Source organism: Astyanax mexicanus, chromosome 11, assembly GCF_023375975.1.
Source record: "Astyanax mexicanus isolate ESR-SI-001 chromosome 11, AstMex3_surface, whole genome shotgun sequence".
Taxonomy (NCBI): Eukaryota; Metazoa; Chordata; class Actinopteri; order Characiformes; family Acestrorhamphidae; genus Astyanax; species Astyanax mexicanus.
Window position 1 is genome coordinate 3,101,087 of NC_064418.1, and position 25,473 is coordinate 3,126,559.

At 35.3% G+C, this 25,473-nt stretch overlaps 1 protein-coding gene across 4 annotated transcripts in view; it reads left to right on the plus strand.

The window, feature by feature from the left end:
• Nucleotides 1-682: 682 nt before the first annotated feature.
• Nucleotides 683-25,473, plus strand: part of satb2 (SATB homeobox 2) — a 68,862-nt gene continuing 44,071 nt past the window's right edge. For 2 of the 4 annotated variants that reach the window (XM_015603402.3, XM_007227761.4), the window contains exons 1-3: nt 683-1,440; nt 15,416-15,622; nt 23,864-24,049. In XM_015603402.3, coding sequence (XP_015458888.1) covers nt 15,454-15,622; nt 23,864-24,049 — 355 coding nt within the window. In that variant the 5' untranslated portion in view covers nt 683-1,440; nt 15,416-15,453. The remainder of the gene's footprint in view (nt 1,441-15,415; nt 15,623-23,863; nt 24,050-25,473) is intronic. The other 2 variants (XM_007227759.4, XM_007227760.4) reach the window with 2 other exon arrangements.

Here is a 25,473-nt window from a genome sequence, read left to right on the forward strand (position 1 = left end):
GGAATTGAGGAAGATGGAATTGGGAATAAGGGATGAGCTTTATTAGAGGCAGGTGGGAAAATGCCCTCATGAAATTTTCCTTATTTAGTAACACATACAGAAGTGTATTAACACCTACTGAATTACTTTTTTATACACTTCGGGTTGAATTAACATTAATATCTTAACCTGGAATCATTCATGGAACATTGCAGGTGTTCCATCAACTGTACAGCAAATTACTGTTAAACTAACACGGTGTCAAAAATTAACACTTGGAAAATGTCCATTGCGTGCTGGATCTTTTTAATGTGGATTATTTTTTAAATAGTGCACTCTGTCACGTGATCAGATTTATAATTTTCTTGTTTTTAAAGCTCTTTATTTTTTCTGTTATTTTAAGTATATCTTCATGTTTCTGTTACTCTTTACGGCTTTAATATCCAGAATGTTTTGATTCTGCCTTTATCTCTCCTCAATCTCAGACATGGGAAACTAATACAAACAAAACGTTTCTAATTTATGTAATGTTTTAATATTAATACGAGCGAAAGAATAGAACAAATAAATTGATAATGGTCATTGTTTGAGCTTTATTATCTATACGGGAGGACAATGCAATGGAGGAATTAATAAACGGACTCTATCTTTCTCTCCTCCCTCTCGCTTTCTCTCCCTCCCTCCCTCTTTCCCTCTTCCACGTTTGCTCTGTGTTCCTCCCTCTCTCTCACCTCCCTCCCTCTCTCTCTCTTTCTCCACTCCCCCTCTCTGTCAGTCAGAGCGGTGCTGCGCGCGGACAGATAGAAAGTGACACACTCTCACCGTCGCTCGCGCTCTCTTTCTCTTTTACCTCCGCGGTGTTTATCCTTTTATTCCTCTCTCTCTCTCTCTCTCTCTTTCTTTTTCTCTCGTGTTTTGACTGGTTACGTCTCGTGCGCGCGCGCGAATGAGAACCTCTCTCCTTTACTTTGTCTTTTTTTTTTCCAGTGACGTTTTGATCGCCGGCGCGAGGCTGAAGAGCTCGAGCTGAGACCGGCGAAACACCGCTGACTTTAAGACTGACACACACAGACACACACACATAACGTTGCACACACCCGCACACCATCCCGCACACACTCGCCATCCCGCGCACACACACACCGTCCCGCACACACTCTCGGACGCACTGAACCATCGATGCCGGGAACTAGTGGCATTCTTGGCACTTTTGCGCACTAAAGCGTCTTTCTCTATCCCCCTCTCTCTCACACACACACACGCACGCACGAACACACACACGCGCACGCACACACACACGCTCTGCTGTGTTGTCGTCTCCAGTCTTCTCCACACACACCGCCTCTCAGTCGCAGTGCAGAGCGCTCCGCAGCTGACCCAGTCCAGCCCTGGATTCTCTACTTTTACTCAATGGACAAAGTCCTGTCGACGGCCAGCCCCGGTACCAGCACTCCATAAGCAGTAAGTTCTCCTCCAACCTCTCCAATTCTCTACTTCTTATTCTAAACACACTTACACTCACACACAAAACACACTAATCGTTGAATAGCCTACGGCAGTGTTTTTCTCAACGCTGCTCCTGGAGGCACCCTGCTCTGCACATATAGCGATTTTCCTGCTTTAAAATCCTGATTTGCCTCCAGGATCAGGGCTGAAAATGACTGGTAAATAATAGAGCTGCTGCATGCTGCTGAGAGTGTGTACGCTGCAAACGTGCTTTCAGGCGAATAAGAAAAAATCAAACAAACAAAAATCCTGGCTAAATTCAACACGAGTCCTAATGCTCATTAAAGTGACTCCAGGCGAACCGATTCTTTGCTGCACGTTTATACACTCTATATTATAAATATATTTGAATACACTCCACGTTAAAGCGCTGTCATTCGCTTTTATTTACTCCAGTTGTTCAGACCGGGAGTTATAACGCCAGCACTGTGATTTTACGATGGATTTCTGTTCCAGTTCACGAAGCTTCTAATAACTAAAAGAGAGTGTAAATGGCACACTGAAGCTCTGATGGAGCGAGATGGAGCTCACTGCCTCCTGTATTACTCTTGGCTCGCTGTGTGAGCGTCAGTGAAGTGGAAAACAACTTTTATCGCTGTAATTTTACTTTTGATTTCTAAAATTTTCAGTTATCACGGATATTTTTTCTTGTACTCGCTCACACTTTTATCTTAGAAAGGCAGCTCCAATAGTTTATTGCTTTTAGATACTATTGTGTGATGTTTAAATGTATTTATTGTCGTATAAACACTGTACTGAAGTATTTGTTTGACTATTTGAAAAGCATAAGAGAATAATAGATAGATATATGTCGGTTATTATTATTATTATTATTATTATTATTATTATTATTATTATTATTATTATTATTATTATTATTTACAACAACAGAAATAATTTCTAATCATTCTAATAGTACTTAATAAGTTAATTATTTAATTTAATTGATTCTTTATAAAGCTTATTTTTTATTTAACATATTAACATATTTTATGTAGGTGTTTCCTACTAAAATAATTGACCAACAACAGAAAGATTATAAAAAAAAGTTAATTAACAATGTTTAACTACGAACGTGCTTCTTAAATATTAACCATGTAGGTCATAGACGTTTGGTTGACTTTTTATTAATTAGTTTATTTAAAGAAAACTTCATATTAAATATTAGTGAATTAATACAATAGAATTACACACTTTTCTTATAGTTTTTATGTTTTTTTAATTGCGCTTTTTTTAAAAACCCAATACGCCTCGCTCAGTAGTGTTGAAAATTTATACTATTGATAAAATCAGTGTTGGGAAATATTTATATTGTTATTCATATCAATACTGTAGAATATTGACATGTAACCGCCTGGTCCAGGGGTGATGTGGTTTAAGGTTTCTGAGGCCGGAGTAGAGTTCACTTACTAACCCCACATGCACAAATGAAGCCCACTGACACAACACACACTCAATGTGTTTGTGTGTGTGTGTGTGAGTGTGTGTCTATGATACTGATCTGTCGTATTCATCATTATACCTGCTACACTTGTAGCTTGCAGGAACAGAAAAAAAGCTGTGTTCTCTCTCCATCCAATCCGCTGTTTATAAGCAGTCAATGTATTTCTATTGCATGTGGTGGAAATACCCTTTTTAAAAGTTTCAGCAGTTTTCGCAACGTTAAAATCGTTAACATTACTAGTTTTTCTTCCATCCATTAAAAGAGGGAGAGTTAAAATTATTTCCGAACAATCAAATTCATGTCTGATTTGGGCCTTTTATATAAAATCTGGACTTCACACATCATATTTAGTGTAAATGGGCATTTTATGCTTTAAGGCGCAGTCAGAAACAAGTTATACTACCTAATGAATCAAATCTGTGTTTTCTGCAGATTTGATGGAGTAGTCGACGTTCTGTGCATGTAATGACATAGTTCTTAATCAGTCTATCCCAACTTTGCATGTTTGAAAAAAAAAAATATATATATATATATGTATATATATATATATATATATATATATATATATATATATATATATATATATATATATATATATATGAATTGAAGCTTAAATTATGATATTTATTTTTTAGTGAAGAACACGATTTTTTTTCAACAGCGAAGATTATGTCTTTAAATTTGTTATATAAAAGTGTTTTATTGTATTTTTCTTACAGTTCAACAGGAAAAAAATAACTTTTTTGATAACGCTTAATCTCTCTGTTAAAAAAAGTTAAAAGCTAAAAAAGTAGATAAAAAGTATGCAAAATACAAATTAAATTATATTCATAGTTGATTTCATTTTAAATGTTAACGCGCACAACCGAGAAGACAACTTTTAGACTACTAAAACATTAAAGGCGCGTTACAAGAAGGGATTTAATTCTTATTGCCAGTAGTTACCAGTATCTTATTCCCAGTGTAACTGATACGTGTTAGGTGCTAGTCTACTTTTTTTTTTTAATGGAGTTTCTCTGAAATAAAATATTTCTTTTCTTTAAACGTTTAAAAAATACAAATCATATACAAGCATTTTAGAAGTATAAAAAAAAACACCGAAAAGCAAACATAACTACATATAGTTATTCACTTCTACTTATCAGTGGACCAAACTCTCAAGCAGCCAAAATAAATCAAATAAAAAAGCGAAAGCACATGGAGAGAGTCAGATTTGGTGTCCTGTTACCTCTGAAATTTTTGTCCTGTCAGTTCAGGTCCCGGTTCATGGAAGTAAACTGTATATGAGAAGGCACTCCTGCAACTTAATCCTGGGGAAAAAGAGAGACAGGCATGTTTAAGGCACCGTATCCATCAGAGTATATGTGCCACTCTTTCATCCATTACCTGTTTTAAAGCTGTATTGTGTCAGAATTGATTTGGGTAAACTCAGCTTCATATTGGGTTGCTCTTTTTTCTTTTTTCTTCTTCTTGGACTTCAATGAAGAAAAATACTAAAACATTCATTCCAGCAGCAGAGTTTTAGTGTTTTTAGGGTTTATCTGATGTGAATCTTTAAGTACTTCACTTCTTCTGCCGTCCAGCTCCGGATTTAGAACATCTCCAGGTCAAGTTTGCGTAATGTTTTTTTTTGTTTCAATACATCTGGTAGTCAGGCTGTGTAGTAAAACCAAATCCAAAATCATACTTTTAAGCGTTTTCTAGTTTTAAGACCTCAATCATAATTGCTGAAGGGCCTTCAGTACTTCTACATACAATCATACAAAAAAGTGATATTTTGAGATGTTTGGTGTTTACATTTTTTAAAGCTCTTGTCAATGATGCACAGCGACATCAAAATTATATTTAAGATGGAATGCACCTTTGAATGATATTTAAAATCGACTTTTGCTGATTATTTAGTATTTAGTGTACACCTGAAGAGCAGAATGAAGAAGTGACGCTTATTTAGTTGCATTTTATGATTTTGAGTACTTTTGTAATCTTCTCCAAATGAGTGACCCTAAATACACGTTTCCATTTTGTTTGTGATTTTTATTTAATCATTTGAAAGCAGTCATAATCCAAGCAAAAGTTGCGTTTTATTTTTTATGATGAATAGACCATATAAGAGCTTCAAATGGCACAGAATAAAATCTAGTTGGATTCGATTAAAATTAATAATGTTTTTTATCCTTGCCGTGAAAATAATGCTTGTGAAGTTCCGATACGGTATTTATTTATCTGCTTATTTATTTAAGACATACATACAATACTAAGTTTTACTGTAGCAGGAATCCAGATGAATCTATCCAGATCCCGAATTTCTACATTTTCTTAATTTTTATGTACTCGTATCTTTTGAAGTGAACATAAGATTTTTTTTGCCTAATCGGTGTTTTTTAATCTAACCAGTGTGTCTCAAGTTCCAAGCTTAATATAAATGAGTCGCATATGATAAATCCCACTCTCTCAGTACTTGTGTGTCTCTCAGCCTGTGTGTTAAATTAACTGAGTGGTAAATAGAGTTGATACTCTCGTGTTGAATTTGTTGCGGTTGTTATTGACTGTTATTTTCTGTCTACTTTCTGTGCACCAAAATGCTTCACAGTGCAGAATATACAGAAGAAACACACTGCTATGAAGCTCGAGGCGCGTGTGTATGTGTTGTTTGTGGCTCGTGAATGTGTGTGTATGTCTATGTGTGTATTTTGCAGTTCTCTGTCCTGCTCAGTGTGCTTGTCTACCATGTGTGACAACTGTGAGAGTTATTCCTATGAGTCAGTGTGTGGTCCTTGGAAGTGTCAGAGCAACGAGACTGCTCTGTGGTTAGTGTGTGTGTGCGCGCGCGCATAAGTTCTTGCCAGTGTGTGTGTGTGTGTGTGTGTGTGTACGCACAGAATTGAGGGAGTGCATAATAAAGTCTTGCCTCCAACTCTTTATCTTTTGCTATTAAATTAGATGTTTATGATGGAGCTAAACGTGTTCTCCAGCGGGGCCGCCGCCAGCACCCCTTTAGCTTGTGCCACTGATTGTGTTTCCCTGGTGCACTGGTGCACAGCATACAACACACCACGTGTGGCCATGCCGACATATATATATATATATATATATATATATATATATATATATATATATATATATATATATATATATATATATATATATATATATTCTACATATACAGTACTGCGCACATGTTGTAATCACCTGTGGGATTGTTAGCAAGAAGATGTTTTAGCTTTTCATCTGTAAAGTAAGTGTTTATTGGCTCAGTAAAACATTAGCATTTACAATAAATACAAACAGCAGTTTTACAAAAAAGCATTTAAAACATCATTAAAACATATCATAATCTCTCCTCATCTGAGTTTAATACAGTTATTTCTAGTTCACTTCATATCAACACCTGGTTTGGTAAATTGGTAAATGTTGTAAATCAGGTGAGCTGCTGACTGGACAATCTGGAACTACACTTTGTTCTTCAGCTTGGCTCACAGGATATAATATACTTATAGTTAAAAATGAGAATTCCTTGTTGCGTTTTACTGTATGTATGTTTATTTGCATCTGTTCAAAATCATATATGTTGCTTTTTTAGGCAAAAACACTTATATTGCTAAAATAAATGGATTAGTGTAACTTTCTTTGGTGCTTAAAACTTTTGCACAGTATTGTATTTTAGCTTCGTCTTTTCATCTATTTTATTTTCCCGACTCAACTTAAAATGTATTGTTGCTTAGACTTTTGTTACGCAACTTTGCGGAATCGACATAATAATAAAATGACAACTCAAACTTAACAAAGTTTGAATAGTCAATTTTTACAGAGTACCAAACATAAACAAACGACTCACTCCTTACCAAGTTTGACTTATACCCTCTCAGAAACATGTGCGCACATGGACTTTATTTCTCCATTATTACAGGCTAATATACTGTAATTGAATCTCTTCCTTGCTGTTGTCTTGTTATATGTAAACCCGTTTGATTATCTCTTCTGGTTTACGCCGTGATCTGAAACGCTGATAAGTTGTTATCTGTCTTTCCTCGTCCTTCCTAACACACACCTGTGCAGAAGAGACACCACAGGGGCCTTCAGTGACGTTCCTCCAACCCTCTACGCATCCTTTATCAGTGCTCCAACTGGGCCCATGTTTTAATAACCCTGCAATAAATGACTATCATTCAACTATTCCCTGGTCAGCGAGGGTAACGCCTTCACACGTCGCCAGCATGTAGATATGGACTAATATTGCAGAAGCAGGACAAGCAGGGCTTTATCTCAGCCTTCATTCACGGCTCTGTCTATTAATCGTTATTAGGACCCGGGTAAAGGGTCATTTTTATCATTTGGCTCGAGGAAGAGTCGATGAGCAACGAGTTCAGTGTTATTCTTGTTTCCACACATCCTTTTTTCCTTTTCTTCACTTATTATCAATGTTTTTTTTTGTATTATTTTGTTTAAGCCCTTGTTCTCTAGGTGAATTATTACTTTATTAATACTTTAATTTCATATAACCGCCTTATAATCAGCGTATATACAGCAATACTTCTAATATACATTCTTTTTTTTACACCTAAAAGGTACACCTAAAAGTGTAGCTGTGGATTCAGAATAAGTACCGCTATTCTTTTACGCTTTCGCTACTCTGGAATAAAATCACCATGTAAATTAGTTATGAGAGGATGTATTGAAAGCAAAAGTCTGCACAAAGACCACTAAAATTGGGATTTCCAATACGAATATTAATATCTAAAAAGATAAAAGGCAACAATCAATAATGTCTATGGAATTAATTTATATGCTTGAATTGCCTTATAGTCTTATGAACGTTATGAAAAACCCTGATTTATAACCATGGGTAAAACTTGTAAAATAAGTTTTAATAATAAATTTACTCAGACTCTCAATAAAACTAAAATAGACTTTTTTGTTAATCCACAAGTTTGCTTTGTTAGCTATGCGACTATGCTAAACCAATCAACAAAGTCACTTTATGACATCTAATGTTTTATTTATTATTTAAAAAAAATAAAGATAAAAAGCACACCAATCGATGTCACATATGGAATTGATTGATAGAATCGAATTGCCTCAGGGTCTTACGTGTTCTATAAATGGTCCTGCTTTTTTTTTTTTCTTAGTCAATCATGTGACTGTGTTATGCTAGACCAGCCAACAAACTCGACTTAATTTAATGATTAGTTTTTTTTATATGAAATCTCTCACGACCTAAATTTGAAGGACGGAAAATAATATCAAAACCAATGTTCTTAGGGCAGTACCACTGCAGCCCATTGGTTGAAAACCACTGCTCTAGAGTATCTGTCCTTTTAAATAATTCATCTTGTAATTTACCCTTGTTGTTTATTTAAGTAGCATTACAAGTGAATTGGTATTTCTTGCTCCTGTGCTCCCCCTGTAGAAGGGAAGTGTAATTCACCTTTTAACCAGCATGGATTGAGGGAGTAGAGTAATATTACTGGATCTACACAAATATAACTCAGGTTACACATACATACACACACATACATTTAGAAACATACTTCCTACTTCACCAAAGTTACATTGTGCAGTGCAGTTAGCAGCATGCCCAAGTTTAGCAAAAGACATAAAGCTAATGCAGCTAATACGTAATGACAGCTTAAACCCCAAAAAATAACACTAATTGTGACTAAATTGCACCAGACAGAGCATGTTGTTTTAGTCTAATTAGTCTACATCTAAGTTTACCTTTGAAACTTGCATTGTAAGTGTTATAGGGAACATCATAAACAACTATTTTTAACGTGTTAATGTTTGATTTTAGCTTACTTTGATTTACACAGACAGTGTTAACGCATTGTGATTCCAGCACGTAGTGTAGAGTTTACTACCCTCCGTTTCCTGTGTGTGGCAGGCCATTCTCTCTCTCTTTGCCAGAAGAACGAGAGGTAAAAGGATAGAGGAGTGCTAGAGAGAAATAGAGAGAGGTAGGGAAGCAGACTGTACCGTGTGGTCGTTGCAGTTTGGAAACCGATGCCTCTCGGGATGTGAATTCTGTTCCACTCCCAAGCCTGGCTTCTCTCAGCCAGCACCAAACATAACAGCCGCTGGGCAAAGCTCTAATGTGTAGCTGCACTCAGTTCTTCAGATGAACTTAGAGTTCTAGGAAATACCTTTAATTAGTGTATAAACTCTGCATTATAGCAGAACTTCTTAAAACGTTTTACAAAAAAAAGGAATTTATCACACACTTAAAAAGTTCTAAAAAGTTCAAAAAGTTATTTTCAACTTCTCTTTCACCATCCTCCCCCAATGACCGTTCACACACTTATCACAAAAATACTCAAATTATTTAGTAGCCTTTTATTCGTCTGAAGATTCCCTTTAATCGTTTATTAAGATTTAACTTTTATCTTCCTGACAACTTATCATATGGTCTGTCTATTATTGTAGAAGATAACGCACAGTGATTGCAATTTTATCTGTAAGGCTTAATCTATTGAACTGATATCAACCTGTTAAAAGGTGTGTGTGTGTGTGTGTGTGTGTGTGTCATGAACGTAATCAATAAATTTATATAAGCATTGTGTTATGGCAACTGTTTCCCAGTATTAGACATTGTTGAAAGTGTTGATAATAGTGCTGTTAGTTATTGATTGTTAATAAGTACAGTAAATGTACAGTACTTTTAGCCCTGGGCGTGTCATTATCATGTCTTTGAGACAAAACTTTATTTTTTACCTCCATTTTTGTCCTTTTTTTCAGACAGATCATGCAGATCATACAGATTATGCTTTATTGTGTGATATAGCCATTCACTATGTATACTGTGATCTTTTTATCACCATTTGTGAAATATGTTTAACATGCAATATTTGTATTTTATTTATTTGCTATTTATCCACTGTTTGTCCTTGTGCATTAATACTGGTCACAACATACCATAATCATATCTCCTCTGGCCTTATCTTAGATGCACTAGATGTATATATTTTTCCTTTATTATATTTTTAGGATTTTTATATATTTTCTGTAATATTTTGTATATATAGATGTATTATTATTTATTTATGTATTCTGTCCTTGCCTCTGTGCTGTTGTAACATTGAAAATTACTGACAATTATCTTGTCTTATCTCATCTTATCTTATAATATAACATAACATAACATAAAATAACATATACTATAACTATTAAAAGTTAAAAACTTTAAAAAGCAATTCTTAATTATGATGGAAAGCATGTTTTGTCTTTATTTGACATCTATTTCCAACTGAACAGTTGTAAAGAAATATATTTATTTAGTTTTTGCTCTTTTTATTTGTATTTTATTAATGAGAACAAGATTTTACAACTGTAGAGCTTGTTTTTATATGAATACGTATAAAGCAGTCTCAGTAGTTTTTTTTTTTGTAATGTTGGAATTTGCAAGTATTTTAACATCACTACAAGCAGTCTGCCTTTTTTCATGTGTTCTTAACAGTGATAGCGATATTCAATTAAAGTTAAATTCTTTAACTGAGCTTCTATGAAGAGTGTGTATAAGTACTGTATTTGCAGATTATCTTACTTAAGAAGAAAAGTGAGTTAAAAGGCAGAAAATAAATCATGTATATTGTCGCTGTCCAATGAAAAAAAAAGTATCTCCATTTCTGTTGATTTTTAGTTATTATTACATAATTTGAACACAGAAACAGTCCCTTACACTGAGCCAACATTTCTTGATGAATGGACCAATAAATAAATACTTTTTTTACACATTGACTTCCATTGAAAGTTTAGAAGGTTTTTTCTATCTCCTCTAAAGTTGCTATTTTGGAGATTTTTGGAGTTTTTCATTGGACAGCGACAATATACAGCGTTTTCCCATTTCTGTACTGTCCAGATATAACCTCAAGAATGGAGAATAAATATCTGAATAATTCCTCAGCAATATTAGAGATACAGGAACTGAAATACTCTGCTAAATATTTGCAGCTTAAAAAAAAGTGAATTGGAGAAAGAAAGAAATACAGAGAGAGTGAGACAGAGAGAGTGAGACAGAGAGAGGGAGAGAGAGACCAGCACACTGATGGAAGTTGAGATCCAGACGAGTTCTTGATTGGGATCAGTGGCCTCATTAGGCTCAGACAGGTCAGGACCTGTGCTGTTCTGAACAGGAACAGAGAAGGAACACGAGGATCAGCTTCAAATCAGCTGATAAATACATGAAAGAAGCTGAGAAAACGTGCAGGAGGATGAGGATAATGGCCGATGAGAGCGTGAGATAGAGAGGAAATAAGATTTCATCACCTTAGCATCATTAAATCTGTTTTCTTTTACTGTAATGTTCTGATTAATATACTGTAAACTGTAAAACAACACTTGTTTGTATGTCTAAATGTATTTATATTGAATTGCATTTCATTTGTATGCATTTTGTGTTTTTACAACAAAACAAACATAAAACACACACACACACACACACACACACTTACTGCACCACTAAATAATTTCAAACAATCGACACAAGACCTCCTACTGGCCTTCAAAACATTCCTTTTCTCCCTCAGATCCAATAAAGCCTCTTAAAGATGTAGAGCTTCTTCTTACTAAGTATTTATGGAGGCTCTTTATGAGGCATCTGGGATCTCTATAGTCTCTATAGCACGCATAGACAAACAAGCATGAGCACTCTGATTATTCAGAGCATATTTTTGACATACTAAATGTGTCTTTAAAAAAAAAAATCCCTCAAATGCTGCTGATTGACTCTGTAAATACAGTACCAGTTATTCTATATAATCTTTAAAAAGTGTTAAACAAAGCAAAAGCCACCCAAAATCCACACAAGGTGGGATCCAATCTGGGGTGCCGTTAACTTTGCGCTTTCTGAGACTGGTAACTCTGATGAACTCTGATTGCTCGTCCTTTCCTGGGTCGCCCTGATGAGTGCCAGTTTCAGCATTATAATGTTTCTGATGGTCTTTGCATTGACTGCACAAATTCTTTTTTCCGATTGACTGATCTTCATTTTTTAAAGTATATTTTTTCTTTATGTAGTTGAGTATTTCTTGCTTCTAATAATCTGAATTAGAGCATTACTCAAATTACATTACTCTTCACTACTTTACTTTAACTGATGCTCTCAAACACTTTATTACTTTATTGAAGAGAAATTCAAGTAATCAACTCTTGATGAGTTCAGCACAGCTGTTAACTGAAAGCCTGAATTTCAGGTGACTCCACCTCATAAAAATGGCTGAGACAATCCAGGCAAGATGTGGGACCTGTCCAGGGTAGACTAGATTACACTAGATTTTGGAGCATTGCTGTGAAAATTTGATTGTATTCAGTGACAAGAGCATTAGTGAGATCAGGATATTGGGTGAGTACACTTAACCTCATCCCCAACTCCTTGACTCATCCTAAAAATACTGAATGAATCACCATTATTTCAGAAAATAGAAGATTCACTGTTTCACGGCTCAATTCTTGAGGGCTTTACACCCCTGTAGCCCATGTCTGACATTAAGCATGATGCAGAGGGCTTTGTCCTATTTTATTTTGTAATAACTCATAATAATTTATCTGTGCATAAAGTAACTTTAAGTCTCAGAATGCATTCATTAGAATAGTTTGTGGACACCTGCTCATCTAATGTTACTCTAGTGTGATACTTTTTATTCTAAAGTCATTTTAAAGCATTTCTATGTCACTCATTAAGACATCTAACATCATGTAAATAACAACTGTCAGATTAGCATGATATCAGAAAGTGAGAAGCGAATTGAGATACTGAGATACTACTTGAGAAGGGTTTTGGCAGGATGTCAACGAAATGCAAAATACAAAGTGAGCAGTTGCTGCTTTGAAAGAATGCTGTTGTACTGTAGCTGTTAATTCACTGCGCTGAGAGTCACTGCTGTCTTTATGTCTACAGTAGTTTTAGCCAATGAGAACAGGGTATAGTGGTGCTGTTAACCCTAGAACACTGACGTTAAAATGATAATAAAATAAAATAACCTTTACTGTTACAACATACCACATAACATCACATAAAATATGTGTGTGAAAACATCTGTGTGAGTGCATGTTGGTGCAGTGTGTGTTGGTATCTAGAGCCTTGGAATGACACTGGATCTTAACCCTCCTGTTTTGTTCCGGTTCAATTTGACCCGTTTTACAGTTTGAAGATTTAGGAAAAATAGTTGAAAGTAGTTTTTCAGGATGAAACTTCTTCTTCTTGCCTTAATTCATGTAATTAACTTATAATATGAAAATTGTTCATCTCACATATTTGCAATCACTCCCTTTAAAAAACTAAAAACTAAAACTAAAACAAAATTGCAATGTTATGTTTTAATGTTATATAAAACTAGTGTTGTTTTTTATATGTTGGTCTTTTCAAAGTAATAAAGTAGTGAAACAGTAAACAAGTTTGAACATGTATTTTATTGTTTTTAAATGAAAAAAAAAAACAAGTGAATTATCCTAATTGAAGCTTTACCTGTTAGAGATAAGGAACACCATTGCCCTAAATATTGATAGAATAATTAGTAATGGAGTTAGTAAAAATATTTACACTGCTTTTAAGGATTTTTTTGGATAATTAAAGATGCACTGGGTCAAATTAACCCTGGAGCATCATTGCTGTTCCTGACAAATGAACATAATAGGAGGGTTAAATACGTTTATGTATTTCCCTCCTTTATCTGGCCACTCATTTTTTCCTGGCATTGTTGGTGTTGTAATCAGAGCAATAATATAAGCAGAGGCTTATGTTTTTTATGTTTTTAATTTGTTATACTGCATATTTTGCCTAAAACATCATTCTTCTTCAGTGTTTTATTCTGTTGTTGGTGTTTTCACCTTTTGGCTGCAAAGATGGAAAAATGATTCTGAGCGAGTGCGAGGAGAAGGAGGTACTATTAACAAAAGATAGAGTTACAGTGAAAGGTTTGTTCCACTCTCTTGCTCTCTTGTTTTTCCTCAGTATGGAGATGGAGGGAGTGATATGTAAATTTGGCTCCTCCCCCTGTTGGCCGGTGTGCCGCTCAGCCTCTCACAGTTGGCCGGAGATCCTGGCTTTCACTGTGATGGGCATTACCAATATTAAAGGTTTGGCTGGTAAACAAGGACCTTTGGAAGGAAGCCCAATGGAACAATCACTTACACACACACACAGAAAAACACACACACACTTATACACACACACACACACTTATACACACACTTTTGTGGAGCACATACAGCCTACCATACACATGTACCCATTTTTTTTTTTTTACTACTGATGCCCACAGGGCCAGAGCCAGGGTGGTATCGGTGCCAGTGGGACATGGTAAACTCTAAACACACACATTACCACACACACACACACACTTACACACGCACACACTCACACATACACACAGCTTTGAGTTGACTAAACTCAAAACTTTTTAAGAAATTTTAGGTTTTTATAATGTCATTTTTAGTACAGTGAATATAACAAATGCATATACATATTTATATATATATAAAAAAAAGATTTTCCTGAACTTATATTCTTTATTTATTCAAGTACTGTATACTACATTGTAGTATTTTATTAAGAATTACATAATTGATATAATTTCTGCCAACTTAACCAGAACACAATATATATATGATAGTATATCAATTGCTTGCATAATGATTCTACTTTAAATTTCTTTTTTATTTCATTCAACAATTTCTTTTTCATCAATACTCATAGAATAAAGTAGATGACGAAAGAAAAAAAAACAGAGTAAAGAAATAAAAGTACTGAGAGCACAGCCAACACAGAGTTGCAGCAGCAGCTCACAAAATGAAGCTTGTTCTTAAAGCCTACAACACAGAGGCCAAGCAGTTATTTATCATAATATATGAGCTTCAAGTTTACCTAAGATAGCTCGGGGAGGGGGATGACTACACACTGATGGTGAGTGCATCCAGTATGTAAATAGATTATGCCAGAAGAAGCCAATGGAAAAGAAGCTGCCAATGACAACAGACCAATGACAATTCAGTTATTATGAATTGGTTCTCAAAGATCCATTTATAATATTATATTTATTTGAGTTCAAAGGACTTCTGGGTTTACAGTGATAGTTTACATTCTCAGTAGACGCTGGTGCAGAACGAAGCAGTGGGCCTCAGCCTGAGTGTTTGTTGATAGCACTGATGATAAGCTAGCAGTGCTGTGGGTTGGAGGACGATGCCCTCAGCCTCAGCCTCATCTCTCTCTCTACACTTTACCTGCTCTGAATGTCCAAACTAAAGAAAAGAAAAGATGCTAAACTGTAATTGGGATATTTTAGATCTTCTGGCGCCTTCCTTGATGATAAGCCGTGATGCAGAGCTTGTTGTGGAACTTCTGTTATCAGAATGACGCCAGTTGCACGCTAGTGAAGGTTTATATTGTATTATGATGAAGGTAGATACTCACAAAGCAACCATAGATAATAACAGCTTTTTCTCTCTTTCTCTCTCTCTTTTTCTCTCTTTTTTACTCTCTCTCTCTCCGTCTCTCAGCTCCATACTCTCTGGCCGGTGTTCCAGTGTGGAGGGCGATGGAGAGATCGGAGAGCCCTCGTCTGCGGGACAGTCCTGAACGCCGTCCCTCCTCCAGCCCGGACCTCAGCGGTCCCCCGCCGGGGAAGATGAGCCGCCTGGAGCTAAACGGAAGCCCAACCGGGCCCCGCATTCGCCACAACGGAGCCCCACACAGACCCCTCGGAGGTAAGAAAAAACCCAAATGGACCCAAATGGACTACAGTTCTGTCTATAACTTTTATCATTAATATATTTATAACTAATGATCAGTAGATGTGAACAAAGTTAAAAAAAAAAAAAATTGTATATTAACAAGTGCTCACATATAACACTGATAACTCATCAGAATTTGAACATTAATAAATCGCTAGTAAATACAAATTTTAAACAAGGCAAATGTTTATCAATTGCATGCAGTTCATGTTGCCAATGCGTTCAATAGTATTAAGTTTCATAAAATGTGAAAAATAACAGTTATTAATCATTAGTTAATGGTATATTAATAAAAGTTATTATAAAGGGTTACCAGCTTTTGATTAATTTTTTTTACATTCCAAAATGTTTTTTTTTTGCAGTCCAAGAGTATAAATATATATATTTTAAACTTCAGTTTTGTTTTGTATATCCTCTTAAAACCCAGACTTTTGCTTATTGTGTATTTTTAAATTATTTAGCTATTTGTGATCTATTTGAGATTAGCAGAACCTACCAAATATTAAAAAAAACTTCGTCTTTATACAGGAAATCGTTTTTGCAAAAAAAAAAAAAACAAAAAAAATGTCCTTATATGGGGAGAGAAGTAAAACAATAAAAAATTATCCTTGCCATTTGGGATCAGAAGGACCCAAATCACAAATTCAAACATTACTTTAAATAAAATTCAATGAGAATTTTTACCTGGAATATTTATCTGCCTAGACTGGCTGTAAAAACGTTTGATTGGGATTCCCTTTTTTTTCTTTTCTTTTTTTTAATCAACTGAGTATAATGTTGTTATGTGAACACTAGTTGTCATGGGCAGTATCACTATTTGAAGCCAAAGGGTCAATGTTTAAAAAAAAAAAAATATAATTATTTATGATCATGGTGCAGAGAAGCAGAAATTTAATGTCCACTTATGAGGACGTAGGGTCTCATAAGTATATAGTATGTTACATTCTAAAAGGATATAGAATAAAATCTGACTGTTTTTCTGCGTGAATCCACCAAAGCTCATAATGTGACTTTTGGCAAAACTGCAGGACAAATTTAAAATATCATTTTTGAAGAAGCTGTGTTCGTTTTTTTTAAAGAACCTTCTTGTAGCATATCATGAAGAAATGTCTTGGCTGTAGGTGGATGTTTACAGAGCTTTCTTTGGTAGAAAATAAAACAATAAGACAGTAAAACTGCTAAAAAGTGTTGAGAGCCGTGCTAAACAGCAGTCCAGGCTTTCACATCTGCTGTGTGCCATGGCTCCCCAGCCACTTTATACACTTCCCTCTAAAGGCCGCCAGGTCTATTTGAGTATTTTATTAGACTAGATTAAAAGGCGAAGCACAGCCCAGCATACAATATCAATCAATTCCATCCTATACACTAATGTGGCCCCAGTAGTGTCGTGGGAACTATATAACACCAAGCGTACTTAATAAAGCGGCACTGCTGGAGCCTGATTTATTCGCCTGGGTCAGTTATTGATCACGCACACACACACACACACGCACTCAGACGAACACACACACACACACAAACACGAACACACGCACACACACACAAACACACGCAATGTAGTTGCAGAAATAGAATTGAAATATTGGGTGTGGTCATGACTGTTACTGGCAGCTATTATTCCATCACCCATATTTTTCTTTTCTTTTCCAAAAGGAAAACACACACACACACACACACACACACACAGTGTCAATCCTCAATCCTAACACATTGATTGTATCTGCACTTCATTCCCTGCCATTTCACTGGGAGTTTATTTAATTTGATGCACTTGATGTTATTTATTGAGGCAAACTGTCATCAATATCAATTAGCTGCCTGCCATGACAGTAAGTAAGCTAACCATAAAGAGTGACATGACATAGCTTACCACTTCTTCAAGATGTGTGTGTGTGTGTGTGTGTGTGAGTATGTTTTCATGCTTTTTCAGTAAAAAAAAAACTTTGAAAAGAATGTCTGCAAATACAGAACTGTACTGATTTATTTATGTATTTATTTATTTATTTATTTATTTTGTTTGTTTTTATGCCTGCTAAGAATTAAAGTTCATTCCTACAAACACAAATAAGCATAAATACTGAATAGTCGATAACTATAATGACTATATAAATGTGATTATAAATGTTTCCTGTTAGAAGAGCACTGTTAAAAAAGCTATTTGGGTTGGTTTATAGATACAAAACATATCATCGCTATCCAGAGAATTTTTTTTTTACACTTTCAATAGAAGTCAATGGAAAAGGGTTTACCCACTCAGAGAGAGCAAGGCCAACTGTGCTCTCTCGGGGCTCTGGTAGCTGATGGCAAGCTGCTTGAACAGGATTCAAACCAAAGATCTCCTGATCACAGTGGCAGCACTTTAGCCTGCTGACCACTCAGATCCTCTAGTATATTAACATTAATTTTTCATATTAACATGTGGCTAAAACTACTGCACAGCTCTTTCTTGAAGAGAAATAGAAAGAGATAAAATTAGAAACTAAAATAGAAAAGCGCTGTTAGAAAAACAGTTTGAATTGGTTTGTAGATACCAAACATCGCTGTCCAAGAGAAAAAAAAACTTCTAAACTTTCAATAGAAATCAGTGTAAAAGAGTTTATTTCTGGAGTGATGAGGGGAAAGAGCACCATCTGCCCACTCAAAGCAAGCTGCATGAACAGGATTCAAATCGACGATCTCCTGATCATAGTGGCAGCGCTTTATATTAGCATTAATTTTAATATTAACACGTGGCTAAAACTTTATTTTAGCAACATCTGAAGAGAAATTAGAGAAATAAGAATTAAAATGAGAAACTTTCTGAAAGGTGAAAGTATGCGCTTCTCTGTACAAGTGTGTGAGTGTGTGTGTGTGTGTGAGTGTGTGTGAGTGTGTGCATGGTTTGAGAGGAAGAGAGGGAGAGGGCCTTTTCCTGTGCCCTGGCAGCCGGGGTCGATGGTTAGTCCTAATGAGAGGTTGTCTTTGAACAGAGGAAACTCAATGTGTCTCCTCCAAACCACAGGAGAGCACTAAGGAGAGGGCCACACACACACACACACACACACATATACTGACACACACACCCCCACACACACACACACATATACAGTATACACACACATGCATCTCTATACATTATATGTACCAGTATACACCTAATATTACCTTACTATTACTAATTACTAGACTTTCCTTGTTAAAGAAAAGTGCATTTAAGTATATTTAACATGGAAAAGTGCAAAAAAAAGTTAAACGTACTTAAATACATACCAAATTTACCATATTTGAAAGTATATGAAGGTATATTTAAATTGTAAAGCTATATTTAAATACAACATAAAAGCTTTAGATTAGATTGTGCCTTTGAGTGCAAACTTAAGTTTGCAGATATTTAAGTATGTGTTTTTTTAAAACATCATTTTAAATATACTTGAAATATATTGTAAATGTACTACTTTGCGTATTAATGCATATGTTGTGTATATGGTAATGCTACTGGGAAAAAAAAACTACACTAAAGTGCACTTTAAGCAGTATTTATTGATTTTTAATTTGAATCATATTACTTAGAAATACAGTTTATAAAATATACAGAGAAAGTATATTTAATGTTTTAAATATGTTTTTATAAAGTATATTAAATTGCAAATGTACTTTTGGTATTCTTTACCTAATTTAAACCTACTTTTAATACTCTTGAGTATACTTCCTTTTCACAAGGGTTAACCTCTACATTTTCCATTAAACTCAATATATACACACAATATATTACTATATTATCCACAACATTACACATTCACACACAAACACATACAGTGTGTTCATATTCACTCATCTTCAACTACTAAAAATTGTTGCACCCAGAAGGAATAAAGGGGTAAAAGTGACCAGGAATAATAAATTATTAAATATTGAGACTGATATGAGCAATATTTACTGGGCTACAGAACATACAGGACATACAGGACATGCAGGACATTTAGAATATGGGTTGCCATGTTCATTAACACAAAACGCCAGACGTCTCAGCATGCAGTTGTACAGCTGCCTAATGGTGTCCTGCAATGAATCTGGCAGCACACCATTGCAGTCTTTGGAGACATTGACGTGGTGTTAAGGGCAGTCGCCGCAATTGTCTGCGTGCATATATTCCTGCGTCATGCAGCCGTCTGCCAATAGTGCTGGTAATAACAGGATGATTTATGAAGGGTCTGTTGCCTGTTGGTTCATTCAGCATATGTTGGACAATCTGTCAGTTCTCCCGCTCTGTGGTTTATGTAGGACCCCCAGATCCTTTATGTCAGTGGTACATGCCTTCTTCTATTTTCTATCAATAACCACTAGCAGTTAGCCTCTAATGCTAATGCTCCAGTTTTAGTGGAAATCTGGAAATTTACGCTAACTGTGCATAAACAGAAGCACTTTACTCACTCAATTAAACCTGTACTTACAATTTGCATCATTTTGAATAGTTACCATATTTTGCGCACTATAAGGTGCGCTCAAAATATTTTAATTTCCTCATAAATCATCAGTGAGCCTTATAATCTCGTGCACCTTATGTATAAAATTTAATAAATACCAGTCAGGTATTAAGGAGCAGTAAAGCCACTCCATTGAAGTACAGCAGTATTAGCTTTAGATGATGAACATGCCAAGCGCTAGCTCTTTTGCTATTCAGAGGTGAGTATCATCTGCCTGTAGCCTGCTGCTAACCTCGGCTAGCACTGCTGGAACAGCATTAGCATTACCCGCAATCTGTGCTATGCGCTAGCTCTTCTGCCATTCATAGACGAGTATATCGGACTGTGAACTGTGTGTTTACTGTGTTAAAACAAGATATATGGGACAAACCGCTAGCTGATATCAGCCTGGCTTACCCTGGTTTATCACTCAAGGTTCCTCAGTATAGCGCTGTTGGGCGGCATTAACCGCTAGCGGGTAGCCGCTAATGCTTCAGCTTTAGTGGAAATCTGGAAATCTAAGCTTATAATAAAAAGAAGTGCTTTACTCTCTTAAATAAACAGTTTTTAGGAGGAAATCTGTGTATATAAGCATTCAGCACTCTTTTGACTTGTCTGAGTCATCTAAAATGTTTTTTTAAAGAATTACAGTTTTGTTTACTTAACTTACCTTAGCTTTACTTAGCTTTTACCCCTGTTCCTTACTAGTGTTGCATAAAATACGCCTTATAATCGAGTTAACCTTATGTATAAAGATATAATCCGGTGCGCCTTATAGTACGGAAAATACAAAAACACACTTACTCCTTACTTACTATATTGGAATCATTCGCATGTATCACAATGTCAGACCTACACACCAAGATTCGTTCCTGATGGTTGATTCTTTCGGGTGCGTCTATTCTTTCTTTCTTTTCTTTTTTTTTTCTTTCTTTCTGATGATGAGTGTATATACTGACACATATAGAGAGAGATAGTGACACAACTCAGCATTTTCACACAAACACTACAGCTATTCCCACACACATACTGCACACAGATGTCGGAACAATGTATTGTGACGAAACAAGACTGATGAACCTTGGGGACAGAAGAGGGAAAGAGAGAGGGCAAGAGAGAGAATGAGAGAGAGAGAGAGAGAGAGAGAGAGAGAGAGAGAGAGAGAGAGAGAGAGCTGCTGGGAGCTGTGTGTTGACAGTTATATTTCCCTGTTGGGGTAAATTCACTTACTTGAATTGGCACAGGCCCATAGTGTGTAATTCACTCCATAAGAGCATTCACCATTCTGAACTGGGAGCTGGGATGATTAATGGGGAGGAAATAGAAATATAGGAATTGACTGATTAAAACAAGAGGCTTTTGGGGGGTGTATGTATATGCATGTATGTATATATGTGTGTATATATGGTGTGAAAGACAAAAAAATGGAACAGAGCTATTGTGTGTTTAGAGTATATATATAGACATATAGACTATATATACACACACATATGCTTGTACTGTTTGTTCCTGTGTGTGTGTATGTGTGTGTGTGTGTGTGTGTGTATGTGTGTGTGTGTGTGTGTGTGGTTATTATTAGTGGCTGGGGTTTAGCTAATGCTTTCAGTCCCTCTGTTCTTTAGAGACTTTTAATTAAGAAAGCTTTGGCTCTGTGCATAAAGAATGAAAAATAAGAGAAGGCCATTTCAGCCTGATGGAAATATGCACATTTACTGCACACATCCAGTAAGTGCTAAAAATATTGGCTTAATATTCGCTTATTAATTTTGAGGCCTATTATGAATTACTTTAGACACTTTAGCTGAAAGTATTACATTAAACACAGAACGATTCCTTTACAAAACCCTATTTATCTTGAGAAACTTAGAAATAAAGACAACCAGGCAACTAAAAGAACCTTAATACCCTTTACAAAGGCTTATAAATATCTTTAAATGCTTATGTTACTTAATCATCCCTTTGCAGTTTAAAGTGTATGCCATAAAATAAACTAAAAATGCAATATAATACAACGCGATACAATGCCCTTTTACATGTGTAGGAATATTAATATGAAACATGTAGGTTGATGTAGATTAGAACAATAATTAGAACAATAGTTGGCAGTCAGAAGTCCTCATTGGAAATTCCTACTTACTGTAGGTTGGAGGTCAGGTAATTACGACCTGACATGTGTTCGATTGTCTTTTTGTTTATAATTTTGTTCTATTATCCTAAAAAACAGGAGGTTTATTTCTCCTTATATTTTTATCCTATTAGAACCGTGAATCATACTAAACTTTTACGCTAAAAACATGTTTTTTTTTTTTTTTTGTTTAAACCTGTACAGCTTAAAACTGTTGCTTACAAGCTCAAAGTTTTTTTTTATCATTTAATGTATGAGCTGGATCCATACTGGAAGCCACCATGACCTCTTGTTACTGACACACCCCCAACTGAGAAACTCGGGGCTTATCTAAAAACGTATTAATTAATATGTATTAATGAGTATATATATGCTATAGAATTTTCTAAACATTTTTCTCAGGTGAGTTTTTTCAACTAACACTGAAAAAAGAACCATTATCTGGGTTGTTGTTTGGATGCAGGTAGGATATTAACTCCTCTAGTCTTGCACTGTTAAAATTACTCAAAAAAATTAGAAAACACATTCATTAATTAGAGCAATTAGGGTAGAAAAAAAGAGAAAATATTAAACAGTATTAGTTAACAACACCTGAGAAAACTGATTAGAAAATATGTTTTGTATAGTATACATACTCAATGCTATGTATTATTTAATAGGTGAAAATAATTAGAAAAGTCAGTTAAAAACAACTTTACAAAATTAATTTTTTTTCTAAAGTGTTTTTTTTTGTTTTTCTCCTTTCCACCCAACTGCTGTAAAGAATGTGTTTAATCATATTGTGGGGTAATTTCTACAGTGCTAAAAAAATACCTGTGCTAAAAGATTGAGCTCAGCAGGCCACCGTAGTTTATCAAAACTAAGCAGAAGACATTTGATAGGAGATTATGGATAGTTAATTAGTTATTAGTTATTAGCAACCGTAAAAATGAATTTGATGTAAGTAACACATTAAAGTCTGAGCCTGCCAGTCTTTAACATGAGTTTAAAGTGTTAAATTACCCAGAGCGAGACAGTGAGGAGAGATCGTGGAGAAGGGCAGCGATCCACAACTGTGTTGGATGGAAGTTTGCATATCCGTTGCCACTTCCAACTAATTCCACTAAGTGTCTTAACCGTTAGCTCTTAGAGCTGTATCTTGAGGAGATATCAGCCCAGCTTGTAAAACAGAGGGAGCAGCAGTGGCTAGGCTGGGGCACCTGCTGATAAATACTCAAGGGGTTGGTTTGATAGAGCATTAAGGCAGTTTGCTTAACTCTGGATATTTGCATGAGCAGACTGCACCGTTACAGGTGACCAGCCCTGAGTTTCTCATTCAAAATTACAAGCGATTATTCTATTAATAATTAATCGTGAATCATTTCTAATACAGTGTTCCCAAAGATCAGAACTAAATAATACTCTCTCTCTCTCTCTCTTTTTTGTTCTTTTTTGTTCTTTTTTCTTTCTCTCTCTTTCTCTCTCTCTCTCACTTAATCTATTTTATCTATTTTACTGTTTTTTCTTCGTCTGTTCCCCTTTCTTCCTCTTTTCACACTATTTTCTCTTTTTCTTTTCTCTTTTTCTTTTTAACTCTCTCTCTCTGCAACTATCTCTCTCTTCCTCACCCCTCCACCCTCCTTCTCTCTCTCTCTCTCTTTCTCTCAGCAGGTCTGATGATCCCCGTGTTTTGCGTGGTGGAGCAGATGGATGGAGGGATGGTGGTGGATGGAGAGGGTCGTGAGGAGCATGCAGAGTTTGTTCTGGTCAGGAAAGATATCTTGTTCACTCAGCTGGTGGAGACGGCACTGCTGGCCCTCGGTTACTCCCACAGCTCTGCAGCCCAGGCTCAGGGTGAGTCTGAATTCTGAATTGCATCTGCATATCGTCGCTGTCCAATCAAAAACAAGTGTCATTATTTTTGTCGATTTTTAGTTTACTGCATAATTTGATCAAACAAACTGTCTCTTATACTCTGCCAAAATTTCTTAAAGAACAGACCAATAGAAACTCTTCAAAATGACCTGAAATGAACTCTTTTTACATTGACTTCCATTGAAAGTTTAGACGTTTTGTTCTCTCTCCTGTAAAGTTGCTGTTTTGGAGATACTTGTTTTTCATTGGACAGCGACGATATGTAAATTAAAAACATATAAAAAAGGTTTATTAAATTATTTTGATTATTTGATTATTTCTACACACTGAAGTTATGAAAAGTGTTGAGAACTGAGAACTGTGTTTTGAATAAGGCACAGTAGAGAGTAGCCATTTAAAACAGGGGGAATTTGCATATGCAGGTCTTAAAGGCAGAGTAACAAAAACAGTCTCCGATATTTTTCCAGAAAGCAAAAAATATATATGTATAACCAATTACTTATTTCAACAAATTAACAGTTTAATCAGTTATGAAAGCAGCATTTATTATTAATATGCATTATATTTTTGTTATTCAGACAGACTTTATAACACTACAATACTTCTATTTCTATGAAACGTGCAATGTTTTTTGTTCCTGAGTTGGAAAAGAAAAACTGCAAATAATAATCATCTCAATCAACAGAAGACATAAAGAAAAACAATTATATCACTAAAAACCGTGAAATCAAATTCAGATTTGTTTCTATTTATATAGACATTGTCACAAAGGAGCTTTACAGAGATCTGAGTCAGAACCCCAAGTGAGCAAATGAGAGGAATAAATCTTTCAAGAAAAATTAACAAATGTGTGAAATACAGAAATAACTAATAGACACACAGTATTAAAGAAGTGATATTAATGTTGCATAGAATTACTGAAATTTACTTAAAAAATTATGCCAGATGTCAGAAATCTAGCAGGGTCCTTTTCTTCATTCAGTGTAAAAAAACCTTGACTAATTCTCTCAAAAACTCTTTTTGAATGAAATATGCTTTTGATTAGTGTTCTTTATGTTCTGAAATCAAGCACTTTTAGGTTTAGTTTCTGGCTCTTTTCTCCCTATTGGTTTAACTTAAAAACAAACTTGTACAGTTTGCATTGCTTTGAGTGTAGTTATCTAAAATATGAGTATCAGCATATGCGTATATATATTTATATGGCCACCCCTATGTTCAGTGGATTAAAGTTCAGGCAAGGCACTATAAGGTGCACCTAAAATCCTTTAATTTTCCAAAAAATCTTATAATTTAGTGTGCCTAATGTATAAATTCTATGAGTCAGGTATTATAAGGAGAAGTAAAGCCATTCTTCTGAAGTAAAGAGTTACAAGGATGAGTTTTCAGTAAAGTTTCTCCAGCAC